This window comes from Dromiciops gliroides, chromosome 2, assembly GCF_019393635.1.
Source record: "Dromiciops gliroides isolate mDroGli1 chromosome 2, mDroGli1.pri, whole genome shotgun sequence".
Classification (NCBI taxonomy): domain Eukaryota; kingdom Metazoa; phylum Chordata; class Mammalia; order Microbiotheria; family Microbiotheriidae; genus Dromiciops; species Dromiciops gliroides.
Genome location: NC_057862.1, coordinates 572492220 through 572512678, shown reverse-complemented (window position 1 = coordinate 572512678; position 20459 = coordinate 572492220). Strand labels below are relative to the sequence as shown.

The following is a 20459-nucleotide window of genomic DNA, read 5'->3' as shown; positions in this document are numbered from 1 at the left end:
CCCAACACTTAGCACAGTTCCTGGTAAATAGTAGGTGCTTAATAAATGTTTACTGAGTGAATAATTCTGGTCAGTTTCCATCTCATATTAACAGCACACTATTTCTCCTACTTTCATTAGTGAAAAGATTCTGGTTGGTGGAGATGCTGGCAAAAAGTGTAAAGAGATTCTTCAAATAGTAAATTTAGTTCTCCTAACATACAAATGGAAGCTGAGGTTGGTGGATCCCTAGAGCAGGAGAGTTCTGAGCCATGGTGCTGAGGTGTCTGGCCTAAGTTTGCCACCAATATAATGAGCCCTCGAGGTGATGGGGAGGGAAGGAAGAATGTGTTGTTTAAGGAAGGGCAAACCAGTCCTAGTCAAAAATAGAGCAGGTCGGAGCTTTTCAGCAGCAGGATTGGCCTATGAGTGGCAGCTGTACTTCAAGCCTGGGTAAGATAGTGAGACCCGGGTCTCACAAAGAAAACGAACAAATGAAGAAGTTCACTGAAATTGTGCAAATAGCACTGGAGTGAGAACTCCTGCATTCAAACCTCATTTCCTACAACAACCAGCATTATTAAGTGAAGTAGGAAAAGCCCAAAGGTCACCCACTTACAAACGCATCAGGATTCAAAATAAAATATGTCAGTCTTCTGAGTCTCTAATCCTTCCTCTGTAAAAAGGATACATTTGTACCACATATACCTTCCCAGACTGTTTTAGGGAAGTGCTTTGTAGGGTATAAAAGTGAATTATGTTTGTTATTGTTACCACCACTACTATCGTCTTTGCAAAAGTTAATGTTTCTATCTCTTGATATTTGTTAGTTTCATTAAAAAAAAAAAAAAGACAATCCCTGTTAGATATGTCAAGAACTTGTGGTTTTATCTCAGTGGAACCTCTTCCACCTAGGTACATTCATACACATCTCTAAATTATAGCCTTAGGGAGCTTCCTGAACCTCAGAGAGATAAGGTGAATTATCTGTGGTCACCAGCATCAGTGGCAAAACATGAAATTAAATCTTGCTGGCCATAGGTCTATCACTTTATGCAATACAATGTTGCCTCTATAAAAATGGAAAACACCTTTCAAATGAAATATTTTCCAGATATAGACTCCAAACATTTATGTACCATCTAAAATCTAAGTCATTAGAATTCATGAACAAATATAGGGTTATATTTATAATCACCAAGGTTACTGATAGAATTTTATACTTCAACACTGTGCTATTTTGATTTGTGCCAAAAGGTGGCAGTAGTAATATTATATTATATTTTGGGGGAAAGCATGAACTATTTAGCTCCACTCAATAAAATTCTCTTCTTTCCTACCCCATGTGAACTGAGTTCATGATTTCATGTTTTCCAGGGTTTGTTTCCAAACTCTACAAGTGAACATGGAATAAGTATTAGTTTACAATGTCTAGATTCTCCGTGTAATGACCTATGCTTGGAAACTAATATTTTATACTGGAAAACACCAAAACCAAACCTTTTCTTCCTCTTTAATTTTAGGCTCAGTAAAAGCACCCGCAAAAACTGAAGATCTTATTCAGAGTGTTCTAACAGGTAAAGTAAAAATAAGACAATACCCAGAGTTCCTTGCTTTCTATTAAGGCTTGCATGAATGTGTGCCCACCCAGCTGCTCTCTTTATTTGTTTGAATATTCCCTTGACATTTCTTCTCTGTCATAAGGAAACTTGTCACTTTATAAACATTAGTTTTAATACCAGTTAAGGATTATATCTATGACAAAAATACTGAGGAATGACTCACAATAGTCATTAAATTGACTCATTAAATAGTAACATCTGTTTTCAAATAGAAATTACTAAAATGCTGTTCCATTAAAACCTTCCTCATATACCTTATTGTAGCATGAAGGTAGTCTTGTAAAGCTTTTATTAACAGAAAACAAATTCTGGCAGGTCCAACCAAACGTACTATATTATTTTTCATATGAAGACTTAAATACTGTAGCTAATTTTGAATATAGGACAATTCATTTTTTGGCCATAACAACCCTTAAAGACCAGCTATAAGTCATAGATGAGTTGCAATCTTCACTGAAGGAGGGAGTACAAATGAAGAAGAAATCACAAACCCTTTAAGTATTGAAATAAAAATTTCAAAATAACCATGAATGAGTTATCGACCATAATATTAACCACAATTGACCACAGTGACCTCAATAGACCTATTACAGAACTAACAACAGTTGGTAATTGGAAACACAGAACCATATGTGCTTTTGATAACAATTATAGCTAAATGATGTCTGAGAACTCTTCCAACTCCCAGATTCTATGAATATACCTGTGGCATCAGTCTTATAGATGTACTGCCCACATTTCATGTACTCCAAATACTTTTAAGTGGATACCGGTAAACCTATGATTACCAAGATTTACAGGGATATGTTAGACATCTAAGACTTTGCACAGTGAGAAGATATTAACCAATTATAGAATCAGTCTGTTTTTATAATGATCAAGCTAAGCCCCAAAGGTGAGGTGAAAAAATCGACCCCACTCCTTTCTTTGCAGGCAGGGAGAAAACTGTGTGGGGAACATTGTATATGCTGTCATACTAGATTGATGTATTTGGTTGTTTTTGCTGAACTGCTTTCAAGAAATGACTAGCTAGATAGGGGAGGGGAAGGAAGGAAATAATGTCTACTAAGTGCCAGGAACAGAAGTGCTTTACAAATATCTCATGTGATCCTCACAACAACCCTGCTTTTAAATAGGACTATTATTATGCCTATATTGTAGTTGAAGAAACTAAGACAGACAGAGGTTAAGTGACTGGACCGATGTCTCACAATTAATGTCTGAGGCCAGAGTTGAACCCAGGACTTCCTGATTCCAGGTCCAGTACTCTATCCCCTATGCTATCTAGCTGCATCTATATTGAATATATTTATTTAAATACATTCAAAAATAAAATTGATATAAAAATAAAATGTAATAATGAAAAATTTTAAAGAACACACATTAAAAAAGAATAAATCAATTTAAACCCAAGAGCCAATAAATAAAGGCACCTGCTTTTCCCCTCAACCTCTCTATAGAAAGAGACTTGAATAATGTACATATTTAAACCATGAAATAAAATGATGAACCATTAAGACAACCAGCAAACAAATCCATAAGATGATTTTTCAGTTCATGATTTCAGAACAAATTATCTTGATCCAGAAACAACAGAAAGAGCTTTATAAGTATCCCTATCTTTGCAGTCATTCTCCTGATAGGGATTGTCCTGGGTTCAGAGGTGGTTTATAACCCTCATCACTGTTTCCCCACCCATATATTAACCACTTTCTAAGTACCATGTGCTATGTTAGGTGACAGAAGTATTAAAGTAAAATAATTCCTACCTACATTTCCCTAAGATCATATAATGTGTTCACAAATAAGTAAATATAAATTATAAGAGGTTACATAACCAAACAGATCAGTAAAGCCCTGTTATATAGCAAGTGACATATAAATTTCGCCTTGAAGGGGATTAAATATTAGAAGAAATGGAAGAGAGCAGTGCATTCTACCTATGAGGGAAAACCTCTTCAATGGTCTGTTTGGGGGTGCTGGTTCCTTGACTGGATTTTTCATGTCAATTACTCTAGTATCAACCTATTATCCATTCTATGGTTAATGATCTTTCCATGTACATTATTATTAATGTCACAAAACTGTCTGCTTTATTCAAAAGATGTGGTTTTTTTTTAATTTTCAGTCTTTCAAGTGAATTTTTAACAAAAATTAATTAATTAATGCAAACATTAAGACGAATTAACTGATGACAGGACCACATATTATCAGTCAGAATGTTTTAACAGCAGCCCTCTATCTTATCCAAAGATTTTAATTCCTGGGATAGATAGATAGATAGATAGATAGATAGATAGATAGAGATATGTGTGTGAGTGTGTATATATATATATGTACATATATATATATATATATATATATATATATATTCTGCAAAATAATATTGGCCCATCTTTCCCAGGATCCCCCCAGAAAGGAATCTGACCCATTAGTAAAGTTGGGTTGAACGCTCCTAAAATACTTGTCCCTGTAGTCTTCCTCTGTTCTGGTTTTTTTGCAGATGTGGAAGCCCAGACAATTGAGGAGTTGAAGCAGCAGAAGTCTTTTGTGAAACTTCAGAAGAAGCATTACAAAGAAATGAAGGACCTTGTGAAGAGACACCACAAAAAAACCACTGACCTCATCAAAGAGCACACCACAAAGTACAATGAGATCCAAAATGATTACTTGCGAAGGAGGGCTGCCCTAGAAAAAAACGCAAAAAGGGACAGCAAAAAGAAGTAAGTTAAATCAGTGTTCTTTCTTATTTTAACACCAAAAATCTTTGACTAGTCACTTGAGGTTCTTAGATGTTTTATTCTAAGGAAAAGCAATCTGGTACAGAGGAAAGAGCTTTGAATCTAGGGTCAAAGGACATGTTACAATCCCACTTCTGTCTCCTTACTGCCTATGTGACCTTGAGCAAATCACTTGAAATCTCTAGGCTTCAATTGTCATATCTGGAAAATGAGGGATATAGGTTCTTCTGTTCTAGATCTCTGATTCTGCTAGAAAACAATCCACTCTAACCCCATGCCCATCTCCCATCACCTGCTCCTCACTCTCAGTTTAGCCTCCTCTGATGGGACAAGAGTGTCTAGTGAGAGGTACGATGATCAAATAATGCACCCTATATTTATTAGGGCAGCTAGATGGTACAGTGGATAGAATTCTGGGACTAGAGCCAGAAAGACTCATCTTCCTGAATTCAAATCTAACCTCAAACACTTACTAGCTGTGTAATCCTGGGCAAGTCATTTAACCTAGTTTGCCTCAGTTTCCTCATATGTAAAATGAGCTGGAGAAGGAAATGGCTAACTACTCCACTATCTTTGCCAAGAAAACCCCAAATGGGGTAATGAAGAGTCTGAAACAACAACTGCAAAACAGGAACAATAACCTTAGATAACTAATTTAAAGGCTTTTCAGATAAAGTTGAATGGTTAGTCTTGAATAACAAGGTCTAGATAAATTCCCGATTATTTTCAGTTTTTGTAGAATTCTATTGCACTTTGAATTCACTTTAATCACTCTTTTTATTTACTTTAATAACTTTTAATGCAAATTTATAATCTGTGGTGCTGTTTATGTCCAGTTTCCATAAACAATATTCATCATCAAAAGCATTCATGACATTCAATATTGAAAAGAAACATCAGGGGGCAGCTAGGTGGCACAGTGGATAAAGCACTTGCCCTAGATTTGAGAGGACCTGAGTTCAAATCTGGCCTCAGTCACTTAACATTTACTAGCTGTGTGACCCTGGTCAAGTCATTTAACCCTCATTGCCCTGCAAAAAAAGAAAAAAGAAAAAGAAAAGAAACATGGAAATAAAAATCTAGTTTCCTCTCAATGAAGAGTTGTTTCATTATGGCTCAAACTCATGTCCTTCCTCAAAGTTAGTTATTCTTCACATTTTTTTAAGAAGTGAAATTTTATTTCAAGCTTTAAAAAAACAACCCTGCAGTTTAGGAAATTAAATGTAGATATTTTTTAAAAAGTAAAACTATCATTTTTAACTCATTTTTAGAAGTGCACTTTATTTCTAGCTAGAGATCCTCAGTTAATTACATTCTCCTTAAATCATTAGTCTAGCTGTTGGCCTGTAGCTACAGAATACAAATTACCAGGTTGTGGTTTTTTTTTTTCCAGTAGACTTCCTGAATGTTCCTTGTACTGAAAAAGAACAAATGGAAAGGCACAAAAGAATCAAAGATTGTCAGTGATCTAAATCACTTTGTAGAGGCACATGTGGAATTAATTGTGTACTAATTGAAGTTTCAATTTGAAGGAATTATTGTCGGACATATTGCAAATGCCCTAAAGGTCTTGGGTTGCTAAATTGACATTGAAAATTGAAGCGTTATTTGCCTACTGCCAAAGCTTCTGTGCTCCACCTCGGGAAGTTTAATAATTGGGGAGCAATGTCATTTTGAATCTTGTTATACCATGTTTATGGTGAAATGGGTCCCATGCTGTCACACAAAGTCTGAAAGTTAGCCATGCTCTCATATGAAAAATATGAAATGACCAACTAAATTAAAAACAAATGCCCTGGGTTTAGTTCTATCAAAACCTCTCAATAGCCATGAAAGTTGTAGACTTTTTTTTCTGGTCATTATCTGCTCTCACCATTCACAAAAAATTCTGAAACAAAACTTGATTCCCTTACAGCTAAATCTTTACCCCAACTTTGGAAGGGGGGAAGAAGCCTCTTAACATTAGCTTCTCCATTTAATTACAAGTTTTCTCCTCCTATTTGAAAAAGAGCCTTTCCCTAACAGGCTGTGTGGTGCCAGTTTATCCAAGGAAATGGACTGTCAACATTCCAGTTGGGTCACTGTGTTGAAAAGCATAGAAATATGAGTCCAGTGTGTTGGTCATCCTAGGCAGCTGCTTATTCTTCTCTCCAAGAGTGGCCCGAATTTAAAGTGGCAAAAGAAGTATACTGTCAGCCTTTTCTCCCTCCTGTCTGTTGTGTTTGTACAAAAAATACAAATGTCAGAAAAATGACCCCAGAATTCCAACCAAAGCCAACACTTAGAGATCATTTGTTTGCATTCTTTAAAACATTCTACAAACTCTATCAACGTCCTTATTTAATCATCTTCACCTCTTCACTTGCACCTAAGCATCTTGACAAGCATACCATTTTGGCAATGTGGCATGCTAAAGGCTTGGCTTGAGATCCAGAAGACCAGAGTTCAAATGCTGCCTCTAATACTTGCCAACCTACAGAATAACTTATTTTCTGAATGCCTTAGGCAACACCCTGGAATTTGTCTACTATGTCATAGATGGGTATAGGAATTCCCCCAGTGAAGAATTCACAGATCCTCCAGGTATTTTTATACTGTTTTGGTACAGATATAATAGAAGATGCCAGTACAGCATGGAAGGTAGCATCATCATCATCATCATCATAAACTAACAATTATATAGCACTAACTCTGTACCAGGCACTATGCCGAGCCCTTTATGATCATTATCTCATTTGGTGCTTACGGTATTGCAATAGCATTTGCAATAACAAAGCTATTTTTATCCACATTTTACAGAGGGGGAAACTGAGGCAAACAGAGGTTAAGTGAATTGTCCAGAGTCACACAGCTCATAAGGCTGAGACTGAATTTGAACTCAGTTCTCCCTAAATCCAGGTCCTGAGCTCTATCCACTGCACCAACTAGCTGCATGGTAAACTCTATGCTTGACAACCTACTAACTGAATTTTCCAAGTGACCCTCATGGGCTTGTTTTTTGCAGATCTGAACCCAGCAGCCCAGATCATGGTTCTTCAACAATGGAGCAGGACCTTGCTGCCCTGGATGCAGAAATGACTCAGAAGCTGGTAGAATTAAAGGACAAGCAACAGCAACAGCTGCTAAATCTGAGGCAGGAACAGTATTATAGTGAAAAATATCAGAAACGAGAACACATCAAGTTGGTAAGTCAGAGAAGCACAAGATAACTCCAGAGTAGCACCTAAAACCAGGCACACACTTGAGATCCTTCATTTTGGGGGTTAAAAATCCTCCCTTGCCTACATTTCTGGGGATCACAAAATTTAATAATTCGGTTAATTTCAGTAGATGTATTGAATACACATCATGTATTATTCATGTACCTAAATACATAGTATGTATGTAATTAAATACATATTATGTATTATTGAATACACATTATTAAAACACTATACATCCTAGGAGTCTAGGACTTAAAATGTGGGAATTCTTCTATATGTGTGCTTCTAGACTTGTGATTGTTTTTGAAGAGGAAAGTGATAAGAAGGAAATCCTCTCTTCCAATGCAGATCAGCACCTTCTCTTCAATTTTTATTCTTAGCAACCTGGGGCCCTGAAAGGTTAATTGACCTGCCCAGAGTTACACATGCAAAGTCTAACTGGCTTCAAGACTAGCTCTGTATCCAGTGCATAAGGATGAATCTCATGTGAGGATATGACATAAAAACAAATAGCTATAATATAAGGCAGATGTGATGGGGCAAAGACCCTGACAAAATGCTCTAAGAAAACTGGAGGAAGAAGAGATCACTTTCCACTGGAAATATCAGACAAGAGATAGCAACTGACCTACGTCTTGAAACCAGTATTTGAGGAGGAAAAAATGAAAAGAGAATGAGTTTCTCCATTAACATGTAGGTTAATATGTGTCCTTATCAAAAGTGAACTCACACATGGTGTTTACATGTAGTGATTTCAAAGTGATAACAGATGACTATACATTTGTTAAGAGTTTCATTTTTCTTTTCAATGGGTGAGGAGATAGGAGAGGGAAAGAAGATAGATTTTTATTCATAAAAATAAACAGGGGCAGCTAGGTGGCACAGTGGATAGAGCACTGGCCCTAGAGTCAGGAGGACCTGAGTTCAAATCTGGCCTCAGACACTTGATACTTCCTAGCTGTGTGACCCTGGGCAAGTCACTTAACCCCGATTGCCTCACCAAAAAATAAAATAAACACACACAAAAAAACCAAACAAAATTAAATGCAAAAAAAAAAAGTTACATAAGAACTTGTGGTTTAACCTGGAGAAGAGAAGTCTTAGGGGAAGCATGCTTGGCTCTCTGAAAATACTGGAAAGGCTATCTGTCAAAGAGGGATTAAGCATAAATGAACCTAAATCCAAAGGGAGAATTAAGACCAATGTGCAAAAATCACAGCAACTTAATTCGATTCAGCAAACATTTATTAAGCACCCACTGTCTTCGAGGCAACATGGAGTGGCAAATGGAGGGCAGGCCTCAAAGCCAGGAAGATGTGGGTTCAAGTCTCACCTCTGACAAATACTGGCTGTGTGACCTTGAGCAAGTCACTTAACCTCTACCTGCTCTAAGCACCTCTCCTAAAACTATCAAGTTTGATCCATATCAATAGAAGGCATTTTTCTCATCCAGGAGTTCTCCATACTAGTGAATCACAGCTGTAATCCCTATACCTATGTTCAAGGAACTGTGGTAGGCACAAGAGTTATAAAAGCAAAGTTAGCACCATCCCTACCCTGAAGGAGGAAATATTTGACTGAGGAACTCTGACACATACACAGATAGCGGGTAGAATTTTTTTTTTTTTTTTTGCAGGGCAATGAGGGTTAAGTGACTTGCCCAGGGTCACACAGCTAGTTAAGTGTCAAGTGTCTGAGAGTGGATTTGAACTCAGGTCATCCTGAATCCAAGGCCGGTGCTTTATCCACTGCGCCACCTAGCTGCCCCCACATAGAAATTTAAGAAGGAAAAAGGCATTAATAATTTGTCTATTGAGGGGGAGAAAACAGAAAGATTCAATTTAATACTATTTAATATTTAATTTAATTATTATTTGTTCATTTGTTTATTATTTAATTACTCAATACTATTCCTCACTGTGCTGAAAAAAAGAAAGGATTCTGAAAGCATGATGAGGAAATGGAATAGAACTAGTAATCTAATTTGACTGAAACCTAGAATGTGACCAAGGGAATAGCATCAAGTTAGCCTTGAAAGGTAAAGCTTCTTAACACTTGGAGTTATAGAAAAACTTCATGGCCTGCTTCATGAGGTAGTGAGCTCCTTGTCACAAGAGGTATTACAACAAAAGATCTCACAGTGATTATGAGTGAGTCATTGGCTAATGCCTTTTTTTTTTTTAATACCACAAATTTAAAACTTAAAATAGGAAGCTTAGTTCAATGTTTTTGCATTAGCTCTCCATTTTGGTTACTCCCTATTGGCAGATGAGCACAATAATTTTTTCACTCCAAAACAAGACTGTGCTGATACTGGTACAGGAACCCCAAAAGCAACATTTCCTGGGGTGAGTGGTATGGCAGCTGGGGTTTGATTTTGCTTTTCTTGGTTTGATAAGTATCAATTCCTTTGCATTACACTACTGTTCTTTCTTGCTATATTTTTACTCCTTATTCCTAGGGCAGCTAGGTGGCGCAGTGGATAAAGCACCAGCCCTGGATTCAGGAGGACCTGAGTTTAAAATCTGGTGTCAGACACTTGACATTTACTAGCTGTGTGACCCTGGGCAAGTCACTTCACCCTCATTGTTCCCCCCCCGCCCTCCAAATCAAAAAAAAAAAAAGATAGCTATTTTTACTCCTTATTCCTGGCACCAAGTCTTGTCATTGACTGTTAGAGTCCCTTGAAAGGCTACCAGTAGATGGATGATGATATTAGCTATATTATAATGCACTCAGTCACCATTTTTTTCCTCTCTTATTCTCCATATTCTCCTCTTTTGAAACAACTTAGTATGAAGTGTGTTTTGCTTGGGTGTAGTCATCCCCAGCTGGGAAGCTCACATCCATCACACATAGTATTTTATAATCTGTGTCCCCTTCCATTTCAGTTTGCAGTGACTGAAATCAGAAAATCCACAGAGTGACTGATAAATAGATAATCTCTTATCTGAATCATTCTTTCAAAAAAGATTATGCAAATCTCAAAGTAAATTTTCTTGCCTATTAAAAAAATGCTATTCACTCAAAGCAAAATGAGTACCATTTTTCCAGTCATTTCTATCACAGTGGCCCAAACTTTGTTTTGATGATGAAATTACAATAAAATAAAAAATGTGTCTCCCTCAAATTCTGACAGTAACATAATCAGTTTACTCAATTTCTGTATCCAAAGACTTTTCCCTAAGATATATATGTATATGTGTGTGTGTATATATACATATATATATATATATATATATATATATATATATATATATACACACAAATACATACATTTGTGTGTGTGTATATATATACATATTTTAATGCATTAATTTAGGGGCTCTTCGCTATATAACCTTTATTTGAAATTTAATTAAGCTTTTTCTAGCACATGATGTGATTGCTCAGCACTAACAACTCCTGCTTTTCAAATGACAAAATCCAGCTATGTTTTAAAAACCCTATTTAGGAGATTACAACTCTCAGGCGTGATGCTTAGAATTCTAGTCGCCGTCATGAGGTGAATGGATATTTGTTAATGGACAAACATAGGATCTGATAAGAGAAATAGGAATAGCACATGTTTTTAGCAAATGAGGCTTTTTCTATGACCATAAAACTCATAAAAATAGCACAAATTAGTTAAGGATCACTATTCTTATTTATTCAAATAAAAAGATTTAATGAAATATAAATACCTGTGTAGAAGGAAAAAATTTTCTCTCACTAAATCCAACTGTTACCAATCATGACTTAACTTTATTTTTATTTTTCTACTCTCAGAAAAATCTTAAAGTTCTCTCACTTTATTGCATCCAAAAGTCCTGGAGCATGCACAATCCCCCCCTCCCCCCCAAAAAATAAATAAATAAAAGCTGCTAACAGGTTAAGTAATGATAGCGCTTACAAGTTCTTAGCCAAGAGGCATCACTGACAAGACTTTTTTGAACCACTGATCAGCTCTTAATAGACCTTCTCTGTAAAATTGCCTTTCTTCTCAGATTCAGGGTAAGCCTCAGACCTACCTTTTCCCTACTCCGTCATTCCTGCAAGTTTTCTCTTTCAAGTCAGAAACAAAATTATGAAGAAAAGAAAAAGTTACTTGCTTCTCTCTCATGTGTTAAAGGTCCAACTCCAAGAATTCTTAGCAGTCAGGGGAAAATTACTTAGCAACCAACTTAGCTCATTTGATTTTATTAGAGAACTTAAGCAGCATTATCTCATTTGCCTTGTACTTTAAATTTTTTAATTAAAAAAAAACTTCTTAACTGTTCATTAAAAAGACAAGACTTTTCTCCTCCTCTGAGCATTTTAGAACAGAGTATGAATTCATGCAGTGGGATATCCAGGGGGATGTCATAGCAGACTGACATGAGAAGCACATTGGATTAGGTATCAAAGGATATGGACTCTAATCCAGTTCTGCAATTTACTTACTATCTGTTTAACCTTGGTCAAGTCACAAATCTGTGAGGTTTCCTCACCTGTAAAATGAAAGGATCGGGGCAGCTAGATGGTGCAGTGGATAGAGCACTGGCCCTGAAGTCAGGAGTACCTGAGTTCAAATCCAGCCTCAGACACTTAACACTTACTAGCTATGTGACCCTGGGCAAGTCACTTAACCCCAATTGCCTCACCTAAAAAAAAAAAAAAAAAAAGAAAGGGTCAACTAATGTGACTTGTAGGGTTGCTTCCAGGCCTGAAACTATGGTCCTAATTTGTACAGAAATAAGTTAGCCCCCCCCCATAAATAAATAGATAGATAGATAGATAAATGGATGGATAGATGAATGAATGAATAAATAAATAAATCCATGCATTCCATTCATGCAAAAAATTGCATTAAGGGATGGGAAGTAATATGGGGAAGGAGAATACTGGCTGAAGAATTTCAAGGCAATGAGGGGGGAAAAAGCAGTAGTCAACATGTGAGGACTAGATTCAGTAACTGAAGAGAATAGATGAGTGCTCACATCATGCGAGATCAGAGGAATGATAGTCAAGTACGCTGGATTAATAGACAATAACTGGAGCTGGGTCAAGTGCTAAATACCAGAATAAAAAAAAAAGTTCTTAAGAAGGCCATGGAAAGACCAGATCACAGTATCACATATCTAGACCTGCTAGAGACTTCACAGAGCATCTAATCTAACCCCTCCTTTTACAGATAAGAATGTAATGATATATTTTATAGATAAGGATATAATCTATAATTTATAGATATAATGAGGCCTCAGGAGATTAAGTTATTTACCCAAGGCCACATTGGTAATAAATATCAGAGGTGGGATTTGAACACAGATCATCTAGCTCCAGGGCATAGTTTCCTATAAAGCTGAATGTATCCCTGGCAGTTTGCCTCAGGGAATCTGCCTGTGCCCAGCCCCAAAGAAATAGCTTTCACTTTATCTTTCATGTTGTAATGATTGGAATGATGCCACCTGCTGGAGACTTACTGTAGGAAAGCTCCAACATGAGGAGAGGGCCTCTGAGGGCAGGACCATGCGGCTTTCTTTGGCATCAGGAAGTGACATTGGCTTGTGGGAGGAGGAAGGGAGAGGCTGGCTCACTCTCTTTCCTGAGGACTCGGGTGGAGAAGGGAGCTAGAAATGTGCTCTCCCTTTAATAGATAGATGAATCTAGGCCTTTCTTTCTCTCTTTACCAAATTCTTATTCTCCTTAATAAATGCTTAAAAGTCTAACTCTTGCTAAAGCTTATAATTTATTGGCGACCACTCATTAGATATTTTAGACAGTATAGCTAAAATTTTAGCCCTTTCAATGTTCACTTTGTAAGGCTGTTGTGACATTTTTCATCAGCAAAACTTTCTTTCTTTTTTTTTTTTTTTTTTTAGTGAGGCAATTGGGGTTAAGTGACTTGCCCAGGGTCACACAGCTAGTAAGTGTTGAGTGTCTGAGGCCGGATTTGAACTCAGGTACTCCTGACTCCAGGGCCGGTGCTCTACCCACTGTACCATCTAGCTGCCCCTAGCAAAACTTTCTTTAACAACTCTGCCACCACAAATGTTGAGGCAGCCCCCATATAGTTAGTGAGATACCTGAAGTTAGTGAGACGGAAGCAGTGAGAACATGGTATTACTAAGCTTGGCCCAGACCAAAGCAAATTTTCAGCCAGAACTGTGGCTGGAAGAAGCATTTGCAATAAGTGTCATCCATCTTTCTACAACAACTCTTATAGGCAGAGTCAGCAAATGGAAGGCTAGACCTAGATTCAGGAAGCTCTAAGTTCGAAGCCAACCTCAAATACTTTCTACTCTGCCAGATGGAGAGAATAATGACACTTACCTCCCAGGCTTAATGTTTGTAAAGTGATTTGCAAATGTTTAAGTCCTGTATAAATATTATTTGACATTTAAAAAGCTGAAAGACATGGTTTCTGGGTAATTCAATAATAGTATTAATAAGGCCAACAGGTTATCAATAAAAGGATGGTCATTTGGACATCTCTCTTAGACCAAAGACCCCTAATGGTGATGGGGTCAACAGCTTATATGCCCTTTGAAGAGGAGTTGTTCCTAAGGGATGACTAATCACCTCTGATTGATTCAAAAAATGGGAGGTAGGCTATCTTCGAGTACATGAATTAGATCACTCAAACTTTGGTCAAAGAGATATCAATTTTCATATCACCTGTCTTGATAATAGGGAGAATCAACATTTTTCCAGGACCTATCTGAGCAAACACAGTGAGCCAAAATATACCTACTGGAAGTTCTCTTACTATCTCATTAAAACTTGACCTGGATAAATCTGTGTGAGAAATTTCCCACACAGGTTGGTTTCTGGATGAGAAAGTAGAAAAGGGGGAAAACCTTGGTCTTAATAAAATAATTAGTTATTAAGTATAAAAGAGAAATATTCATTTCTCACAAAAGATATTATTATTAATATTCTTATTATTACAACACTTTGCCACTGTTTGAGATGCTTTCTTTGCTTCTAATTTAGCGCTAAGAACACTCTAATGTGGCATTTTTTTTCTCTCTGCCTTGGCTGCAGCAGTTGAAGCCCATACTTTTCTGCACACAAGTTTTCCTCGGCTTCCAAGGCATGTGGGATATAAATGAAAAATAAAGTCTTTTAATATATTTCTTTAAGTCCAGAGGGAGCAAAAATACATAGCAAGTAATGCCCTGAATCTCATCAACAGCAAACATTAAAAAAAAATGAAAATAAGAAAGCATTTTTGTACAAATCCAAAATGTTCAGAATATTTGTCACCCAAAAGGCAACCAAAACATGAATAACATATGAGAATGTGTCTCTGAACAAGACACCCAACCCAACACCAAATGAGAATAGCAAATGTAATTAATACAAAATACAAACAAGCCTGAGGTAGGGGGAGAAAGTATTTGGTGACTAGACATATTAAAAAGATATTTTGGCTTCCAGACTTCTGTAGGGCATCAAATGAAGCCTTATTTTATTTAAGGTTTGTGCGTTTCAGATACAATGGTTCACAAGTCAATGATCAAGAGAGAAACTCCCATATGATTTGATAATTTTCCATAGAGAATCAGTAAATAGTTTATAGCTCACCTTGCAAAACTATGATGTAAAACAGACCTCAGATTTCACAAGAGATATAAATTTTAGTGATTTTTTTTCATACTCATAGAAAGGGTAATTTGATACAATAGTAGTGTGGAAAATGATGCACGATAGAGTAGAAAAAGCTCAGGCTTTGGAGTCAAGAGAACCTGACTTTAAATCCTATTTCTATCTAGCACATACTGTGTGTGACCTTGGGCATTTCACTTAATCTCCAAGTCCCAGTTTCCTCATTCATAAAATGGGAAATTGGACTAAAGGTTCTTTGAGGTCCTTTCTAGCTCTATTTATATGTTCTTAAAATTCTTAAAGCCCTAGGAGAAGCAAGATAGTATAGGACAAAGACACTGGACTGGACTAGATGTCATTATAGCTAGGCTCAACTCAGCTCTACCACTTATTAGCTTTGTAAGCCTCAGTTCATTTATCTTTAAAATGGGAATAACAATACTTGTTGTACTTATCTGAAGAGGTGATTGTGATGAAAGTCCTCTATGAAACTTTAAATGTATAAAATTTTAAGCACTGTAGAGATGTGAACTAATTTTTTTTTGCCATTACTCTAGATAGTAATCCATCAATCTCACCATAAGCCCTCATGCAATTAACCTTAAAATTCCATAATTTGAAAAGGGAATAAGTCCAGTGTACCTTCATTATCCAGATTTTTATCACACACTTCATGCTTTATCTCTGGCAAATATCACAAGCTAACTTCTTGCTGCTTCGAAGTGCATTTTTGAGCGCATTCTCCCCCCACCACAATGTCATGTAGTATATAATGGAAGAAGAGCATGTGAAAAGCCAAGAGTTTACAAAAACATGTGCACAGATGAATAAATAAAACATATATAAAAAGCAAACTGGAGTTCTGTGAGAAACGAACACTGGCAACTGAGGGGAACAGGAAAGAAGTCTTGTAGGAAGTTCAAAGTTTCTGTACTTCATTTTGAATGAAATAGAGGCAGCTTAATGATTTGACGGAGTGCTGAGCCTGGAGTTAGGAAGAGGAGTTCAAACCCACCCTCAAACACCTACTAGCTGTGTGACCCTGGGTAAATCACCTAACCTCTTCTCTCTTAAGCTTCCTCTTCTGTAATACAGGGATCACAGTGGCACCTCCTTTCCAGGGTCACTGTGAGGATCAAATGCTAATAAGTAAAGCACTGGGTAAATCTTTGAGATACATAAATGAATGCTATTATTATTAGGTGATGACGAGGGAGAACATTCCAGACTGGGGATAGTCTATGCAGTAGATGGAATACCATGGATAAGAGATATGTAATAATAATTTCCGTCATTCTTATTAATAGCTAACATGTTTATAGTGCTTATTATGTTCTAGGCACTGTGCAAAGTGCTTTATAAATATGATCACATTTTGATCCTAATAATAATATTAACAACAACAATAATAATGTTGTTATTAAGTCATGTGCGACTCTTCATGACCCTGTTTGGAGTTTTCTTGGCAAACATACTGGAGTGGCTTGCCATTTCCTTCTCCAGCTCATTTTATAGATGAGGAAACTGAAGCAAACAGGGTTAAGTGATTTGCCCAGAATCACACTCCTAGTAAGGGTCTGAAGCCAGATTTGAACTCAGGGAGATGTCTGACTCTAGGCCCAGTACTTTATCCACTGCACCTCCTATCTGCCCCTCTCCCCTACCTCCACCCCCACCCCCAGCAGCCCCACCCCTACTACCCCCATCCCAACCACCCCATGAATATAGGGCATACTATATACCAGGCTCTTTATTAAGCACTTTACAATTATTATCTCATTTGATAATCCTGGGAGGGAGGTGCTACTATTGTCCCCATTTTACTGTTCCCCAATGTTAGTAAAGCTAATCTCAAAAATTTCCCTGAGTTCTCATACAGGTTTTACTTCACTTCCTCCCCCACAACTTCCCCAAGCCTTCTTCACTGTCCCTTGTAGAGATGCTGCTGCCCTGGGGGGACCCTCTATCCAGGGGCCTGCTCTTCAGATTAGTGACTGCCTCAGTACCAAGTTTTTCTTCACTCCCTTCACCTCTCGGTGGACCTCCATTCAACAATCACTTTTCTGGTCATATACCCTTCCCCCCATCCAACTCTCCAGTTCTAGGGCAATCATGAATTATGATCAAACCAACTCTGTTACAGTTCCTGGACAGGTGTGTAAATCTCTCCTGTCTCCTCTCAAGCCATCCATGTAACTTTCTGAACCAAAGTGTCCTGCCCTGGCCACCACTCCCATATGTATGCAGTTATCCCATTAGAATATAGGCTATTAGAGGGCAAGGACTCTCTGTTTTTTGTTAGTTTCCTATTGTTCAATCATTTTAATCATGTCTGACTCTTCCTGAGATGCCATTTGGGGGTTTCTTTTTTTTTATTCTTCTTCTTTTTTTTTTTTCAGGGCAATGAGGGCTAAGTGACTTGCTCAGGGTCACATAGCTAGTAACTGTCAAGTGTCTGAGGCTGAATTTGAACTCACATCCTCCTGAATCCAGGGTCACCTATCTGCCCCCCATTTGAGGTTTGCTTGACAAAGATACTAGAATGGTTTGCCATTTCCTTCTCCAGCTCATTTTACAGATGAGGAAACTGAGGTCAACAGGGTTAAGTGACTTGCCCAGGGTCACACAGCTACTGTAAGTGTCTAAAGCTGGATTTGAACTCAAGTCCTCCTGACTTCCAGGCCTGGCACTCTATCCATGGTGCTACCTAGCTGCCACTAGTTTCCTAGTGCTTAATAAATGCTTTTTCATTTAGTTATTCTCTCACTTTTCTTATTAATAAAATTAATTCCAGAGCATTTTCCTTGCTTGCTTTTAGAACAGAGTATAAAAAACTATACTAACTTCTATCTAGACCACCTCTTTGGTGCTGGAGTCATACATTTTCCAGAAAGAGGACCTGAGTTCTAGTTCTAGCTCTGCTGTTAATTAGCTATGTAATGATTGGCCCCTCCTGTTGAGTCTGAGGCCTCAGTTTCTCTTCATCTTCAAATGAGAGCTTTGACCTGATGAACTTCTGTGATCCATTGATGCTCTTCTAGAACCACAGAATCTAGAATGCAATGGTAACTAATTACAGACATAGATGGAACTTCTCTGGGACTCAGTTGTCTCATCTAAAAAATGAGGATATTGAACTAGGTGACCCAGAGAGGCCCTTTTGTCTCGTTTTAACGTTGGTTATTCCCATTTTATTAGTGAACAAAACATGAATGGAACTTTGAGTTTAAAACAATATATTTTTTCCTGAGATTCATCACATTTAGAGATAATTCAAAGAAGTAACTAAAACTACAGCGGAGAAAATAAAAATAGGAACAGGTTTGAAACTTTTAACAGGGTAGGAACTTATGACAGTTGGGAGAGAAGGGATTCTGTTTACAGTGAGAATTCCAGGAATGGAATTCCTATGGCCTAATGGTTTGTTTAGTTTGCCTCCCCTGGAATTTCCTGACTCATTGCATGCATTCGTCAAGCTTAGAAGCTGAGGCAACACATTTCATACAAAGTAAAAATAGCAACCTGACATGGACCTTGCCTCTGCTTCAATGAAGAGCTTTCTCTGGGTATACCTACCTTCACTTTAAATTAAATCAATCTTTACAATCAAATCCCATTACATAGCACACTATTCCAAATATTTAGCTATGTACTACAGATTAGGACATCTCCTTTTTCTGTTACCACCCAAATTATAGACTTTTATTTATCTTTTCCCTTTCACACTAAAGCTATAATTTGTAAGGGCCTCTAGATGGAGCAGTGGACAGAGTGCCAAGCCTGTGAAGTCAGAAAGACTCATTCTTGAATGAGTTCAAATGTGACCTCAGACATTTATTAGCTATGTGGCCCTGGGCAAGTCACTTAACCCTGTTTGCCTCACTTTTCTCATCTGTAAAATGAGCTGGAGAAGGAAATAGTGAACCACACCAATATCTTTGCCAAGAAAACTTCAAATGGAGTCGTGAAAAGTCAGACACAACTGAACGACAAAATATTTGTAAATTGAATGCCTTGCAAATTTCAGAAGTTGCACAGTTTTTCTAAGAAGGTTGAATTTTCTGACTTTTGATTTCATTTAATATTAAATATGGCTACCAGAGTTCCATGTATTTGGCACCTATCATTTCTTTTCATTAGGATAGTGAAGACTTTTTACTATCTCCCATACAGTTGTTGTCCTCCATATTTGAAGAGGATCAATATATGCCATATAAGGAGACTCAAGGTGCATTGGATACTTAATTAGAAGAGAGAATAGACTGGTTGTTTTTAGTTAAACTACAACAGTGGGTAGAAGGTATAAAGAATCAAATTTCAACTCAAAAAATTTTTTTAGGTAATATAAGGAAAAACTTAACAGGATGCTTATTGTTGTTGGTCCTTTATTCTCAAAAAGGATCATTATATCAGGGTGATGTCATGACTTGCAGTGAATTGGATTTAAGTGAGGGAGGGTCCAGTGGCAAGATAGATATTAGGGCAACTAAAGATGTCTAAGGCAACTGGGGCTAAGTGACTTGTACAGGGTCACACAGCTACTAAGTGTCTGAGGTGAGATTTGAACACACATCCTCCAAACTTCAGGGTCAATGCTCTATTCACTGGGCCATCTAGCTGCCCTGACAGAATGCTACACCTTAATTGAATAAGTTGCCCTCCCAGATAGAAGATCCCTCCCTCACTAGAGCTCTTCAACCAAAAGGTGGATGACCACTTGACAGGGTTATTGTTAGGAGATTCTTGTACAATATTTTGGACTAAAAGGCCTCTACTCTCTGTTAGTTGTAATTCTTTGAAGAGTCTATGATTATTTTAGATGGGTAAGTGCAGCTTAGCTGTTTACTAACTATCCTAGAAAGCCCTTCTTTAGCATGAATTCTTTACAATAGATAATGTATTTTCATTCTATTATTTTAAAAAATGCTTGGAAGTTCTACCACATCTCTTCCATTTTCTTTGTATTTGTTTTTTTATTGGACTGAGTGAGGATAAAACAAAAGGCAAAACCTTCTTATCTAAAAACCCATAGGAGCTATTTGACAAGATACCTATATCACTCACCTAACATGTCTACTATGTGCCAGACGCTTTATTAAGCGCTAAGAAGGCAAAAAAAAAGGGGGGGAGGGGGCTGCGGGGTTAGGGAACAGCCCCTCCTCGAAAGGATTTCACAGCATAATGGGGATGACAACATGCAAACAACAATATAAAAGCAAGATATATACACGATAAATTGCAGATCATCTCAGAGGGAAGGTACTTTAGATTAAGGAGGACTTGATGGAATCTAGGAAGGAAAAATTAGGAAATATATTTCAACTTTGAATATAATGATTTTTAAA

General features: G+C 37.3%; 1 protein-coding gene across 5 annotated transcripts in view; it reads left to right on the top strand.

The window, feature by feature from the left end:
• Positions 1-20459, top strand: part of PLCB1 (phospholipase C beta 1) — an 856495-nt gene that overhangs the window by 703347 nt on the left and 132689 nt on the right. For all 5 annotated transcript variants that reach the window (XM_043984633.1, XM_043984631.1, XM_043984630.1 and 2 more), the window contains 3 exons: positions 1503-1556; positions 4105-4324; positions 7347-7527. In XM_043984633.1, the coding sequence (XP_043840568.1) occupies positions 1503-1556; positions 4105-4324; positions 7347-7527 (455 nt within the window). The remainder of the gene's footprint in view (positions 1-1502; positions 1557-4104; positions 4325-7346; positions 7528-20459) is intronic.